This window comes from Olea europaea, chromosome 9, assembly GCF_002742605.1.
Source record: "Olea europaea var. sylvestris chromosome 9, O_europaea_v1, whole genome shotgun sequence".
In the NCBI taxonomy this organism is placed as follows: domain Eukaryota; kingdom Viridiplantae; phylum Streptophyta; class Magnoliopsida; order Lamiales; family Oleaceae; genus Olea; species Olea europaea.
Genome location: NC_036245.1, coordinates 7,316,225 through 7,320,725, shown reverse-complemented (window position 1 = coordinate 7,320,725; position 4,501 = coordinate 7,316,225). Strand labels below are relative to the sequence as shown.

Sequence of the window (4,501 nt, the reverse complement as noted above, 5' to 3'; positions counted from 1 at the left end):
AAGGAAGTCTACATGGACTTTAAATTTTAAAGTTTTGTGAACTAAATGGGATCAAATTCCTGTTTGGCCTCTATTAATTTAATTTATAACGAGGGAATAATTTTTTTTTTTTTGAAAAATTGATGATAATAAAAGAATGAGAAACTTTTAATTTACGTGTAATATTATTTTATTAAAAATGTGTAGTTAAAAAAGAAAATTTAATTTAATTTAACTAGATGTAAAGGGGGCAAACGAGGGCCAAAAAGCCACCTTTCTCACCTTTCTTTTGTCGCCATTTGTTCTCTCTCGCGCTCCAAATATGAAAGCACCGCTCGAAATTTTTTGCAAATTATTTTTGTTCTTCTACGAAATTTCTAATTTTTCAAGTTTGTCCTTATTTAAATTTTTTGCGTTGTCTTTGGTTTTCTATTGATTCTTTTCAAGTGACTTCTCTTGAATTAGCATAAATTGTTATTTGACAGGTATTGTCATTCTCTCTACTTCGAATTATTGGTTTCTTCTCCTTCTATTAGCTAGATTCAGGTGATTTATTTTTTATTTTTTCTGTTTTCAAGAATTGTTTAATGTTTAACAATCATTATCTAAGCTCCGTAAATAGAAAGGACTTTAATTTTTGAATTATGAAAACTGTTATATTTAATGGGCTTTTATAAAATTTATTGAAAGCCGCAAGATGCGTATATCTTAAGTCAATGCTGTTTCAGATCGTATATGTAATCGAAACCTTTTTTTTTTTTTTTTTTGTTTAAGCTAAAGATTTGGGCATTAAAATGTTTTTAATCTTATTTCCGGATATTTCTGTTCGAGTTGAAGTTTTATATGTAATTTAAGATCCAGAATTTTGATTTTTGTTTTGATCTCATCTTTCCTTTATTTATTTATTTTTAATATCAGATTCAGTCTCATTTTTGAGGATAGCCTGTGTTAATGGTGAGCATATTGTATATACAATTTTTATTTTTAGTTTTTCGTTTTAATTGGCCCCAAAGTAGTGAAAAAAAGGAAGGCTTTGATAAATGGCTGATACTGTGACCTGATGTTCAATTTTGTCATGTTGTAATCAGGGTGAAGCTCCAGCTTTCTTCATAGACGATCTAAAGAAAGATTTAACAAATGGGGATATTTTAAAATTGGAAGGCCATGAAACGGCTATTAACATCGGCCTCAGTAAAACAGTATGATGAATCAGCATATTGAATATATTTTCTTCAAATTTTTGTTATTTTTTCTTGCATATAATGGAAAGTTTCTTGGTAATAAGCTAGTATTCTGAGTCCCTAATTTGTTTTAGTATGTCATTGGTGGGATGGACAATGAATCAACATCAAACATTGAAGTTCGGATCTATGACAAATCTATAGGTGATTGGTGAGTTTTTAATAAACAGACTAGTTTGTAGAAGTTATCATTAGTTCTGTCATGGCACTGAAATATATCGATAAAATTTGCAGGGTAATCCCTATTGTGTTGGGAGCAAAACCCAACTCTTCAAAATGCTATTCAGCTGTTCTTTTTGATGAAGACAGGATTTTGGTTATTAAGGGAAACTCCACTTCTGATGATTGCTTTTGGTTTCTCGAAGTTGGTACCTCTTGCTCTTTGGAAAATGGATAGAAGCATGATTTTTCTTTATTTCATTGATGACTCGAGAACTTATGACGACTTGAGTCAATGATAAGTGAAAGAATCCATATATTTTTCTCCATGGACCTTGATCAAACATGAATCAAAACCTGATGTTCTTGAATTTTAAGCATGATAAATACCCAATTCCATGATCTTATACATTATTGTTAGTTTTGTTCTAGTCTTTAACCAGCTAACTTTGTTACTTATTTTGCAGGTGAATACTGCATTTGTTAGAGAACAAAAAAGGAGATTTGAGACTGATGTGGTTGCTTGGAGTAAAGGAGTTATTGGCGAAGCTGAAATACCCATTGTAATTAGCGGTCCTTCTGGAGTTGGTAAGGGTACCCTAATTTCCAAACTGGTGGAAGAATTTCCATCAAAGTTTGGATTTTCAGTAAGCCACACGACCCGTGCTTCAAGGAACAAAGAGCAGAATGGGGTGCATTACCATTTCACTGAACGTAATGTCATGGAGAAAGATATACAGGATGGAAAGTTTCTTGAGTTTGCGTCCGTCCATGGAAACCTTTATGGAACCAGTATAGAAGCTGTTGAGGCAGTTACGGATAAAGGAAAGGTATATGTTTTGCTGCCTTGAAATGGACTCATCTTGTGCAATGTGTATAGCTCTTCTTAACCCACCTAGAATAAAGTGAGGGAGAAGAATTTTTGCTATCGAATTGTCGGCTTCTACTGTAACATTGACAAAGTGTCATGCATTATATAATGATGCTTCTTTATCTTACGAACTTGAGGTTGTTTTGCATTCTTGTAATGTAGAGATGCATCCTTGACATTGATGTTCAAGGAGCAAGGTCTGTGAGGGCTAGTTCTCTTGAAGCCATTTTTATCTTTATCCGTCCTCCCTCATTTGAAGATCTTGAGAAGCGCCTTCGGGCAAGGTGGGTTAGTATTGGACATTGATGACATGTTTGGTAGTGTGAATTTAACAGTATTGGATAGTATTAAGTAAGAAAAAGTACCAACTAATCCTTCATACTGAATCCAAACGTGCCTTAAAAAATTTCTCCCTCCTGTTTGCATTTTGGTTGATAAAAGTTAACCGTGGGAACAGGGGGACTGAGACAGAGGAACAGATCCAAAAGCGGCTCAAAAATGCTAGGGTGGAGCTTGAACAGGGAAACTCACCAGGCCTCTTTGATCATATCTTGGTGAATGATGACCTTGAGACTTGTTACAAGAATCTTAAGGTGATTCATGCTCCTGCACCTTGTACAAACATATATTTCATCTTAATGGCATCTTTTAAAGTTTTATCTGCAAAGAACCAAAAAAGAGTGACATCTGAGATTATATTTTTTAATGTGTTGTAGAAACTATTGGGCCTTAATGAGGGTGCCGAGACCATACACAAATTATGTAAGTGTCTCAACCAATGGTTTCATTTCATTGGTTTCCCTTTAATTTTAAGTACAAAATTAGTATATCTTAAAAATGATCTTTTGGAGCTTTAGTGCCAGAATTTGTTGAAGTGCCTCTGGAGCATACAGCTTCAAAAATTGATCAGAAGATCCTCATAAACTGTGGCAATGCAGAAGAAAACTCGGATAGAAACACGTATGTTATCTACAGCTAAGCATTTAAGATGTTTCTGGTTTTTTTAAATTTTAACTTCTTAAGCCTTTCGTGTAGGTTTTTGCTCGATTTATCTTCAACTAAAGGTGGGGCACCAGGACGGACAAGGGGGATGAACATACACATCATCAAACCGTCCACAAATGGCACCAAAATGCTAAGCTAACATCTCCAGCATCTTCACTGACGTTCTTTTCTTCCGGAGTTCTGTTCCTTTTCATTTTCTCTGTTTCCTTGACTTGAAAGTGATTGAAGATTAAATCTTTTGAGTTGCAAAACAAATTTGAAGGTATAGAACACAGAGGTAGTATGCTGATCTAACATATCCATTGTTTTACTTTCGATACATTCATCAAAAGAGAGGGCATGTAGTCAAGTGGAGTTAACGTTTTAGTTCTTGGTTTATCGTGATGGAGAACTGGAAAACCGAAAACAAATTATTATTCTCGATTAAATTGGATGACTGCTCATTTAAATGTCATTATACTGTTCGTTGTAATTAATGGAGTTGTTACTATTTCAGGTCTTGTCTCATGTTTGATTTTTTTATTTATTCCCCCCCCCCCCCCCCCCCCCCCCCCCCCCCTTTTTTTTTTTTTTTTGTTGGAAAAATGTAATGGCCTGTTTGATCAGTTTTTTAGGTTTCAGTTTTGAATTCATTTTCAGTTTTCTGATTTGAGGGTTTGTTTTAAGATTACTAAAAATGAGTTTAATTTGTCATTCTAAATATTTATTTCTTAAAATAGAAAATTAGAAAATATGTTTGATTAGAAATTTTGGAAAATTATTTTATAATATTTTATTCCGCTAAATTTGATTATTTAGCAAAAAGAGAATGATTCCATGTTGATATATTACGAAGTAATATATACATTTTAAAACTAGTGACTTTTACAATATTTTTTCTCGTTATAAAAGTAAAATAAAAATAAAAAATAAATTGGCTTCAAAATATAGAAAATTAAAATTAAAATTAATGACATGGATTAAGAATATTTTTTAACCATGTTTATTTAAATATTTTTTAGAACTTTTGTGTAAATAATCGTCAAGAGCATCAATCAATATATATTTTTTAAAAATTTATAATTTTCAAAATTTTACTGGAATAAAATTTTATTCAAGCGATTATTTTTCATCGAGTGTTTTTAGAATTTTTACTGAAAGAAAAAAAAACATGAAACTTGTATTTGGGGTTTTATATTGGAGTTATGCTACGTCTACACCTTCGATGTACAAAATACTTTACAATCCTCTCGTATAAAAGTAGGTC

The 4,501-nt window shown here is 32.4% G+C and overlaps 1 protein-coding gene across 3 annotated transcripts; it reads left to right on the top strand.

Annotated features, from left to right (window-relative positions):
- The first annotated feature begins 272 nt into the window (after window positions 1-272).
- Window positions 273-3,714, top strand: LOC111399539 (guanylate kinase 2-like). Of its 3 annotated transcripts, none has more exons than XM_023026909.1 (11): window positions 273-464; window positions 898-933; window positions 1,068-1,178; window positions 1,295-1,371; window positions 1,455-1,584; window positions 1,847-2,209; window positions 2,413-2,534; window positions 2,708-2,843; window positions 2,967-3,012; window positions 3,108-3,210; window positions 3,286-3,714. In XM_023026909.1, the coding sequence occupies exons 2-11, from the start codon at window positions 931-933 to the stop codon at window positions 3,392-3,394; spliced, it is 1,200 nt and encodes a 399-aa protein (XP_022882677.1). In that variant the 5' UTR covers window positions 273-464; window positions 898-930; the 3' UTR covers window positions 3,395-3,714. The 3 variants fall into 3 exon arrangements, with proteins under 3 accessions (XP_022882677.1, XP_022882679.1, XP_022882678.1); XM_023026910.1 differs by lacking the exon at window positions 273-464 and adding an exon at window positions 507-525; XM_023026911.1 differs by lacking the exon at window positions 898-933 and having other exon boundaries at window positions 341-464.
- The last annotated feature ends 787 nt before the right edge of the window (window positions 3,715-4,501 follow it).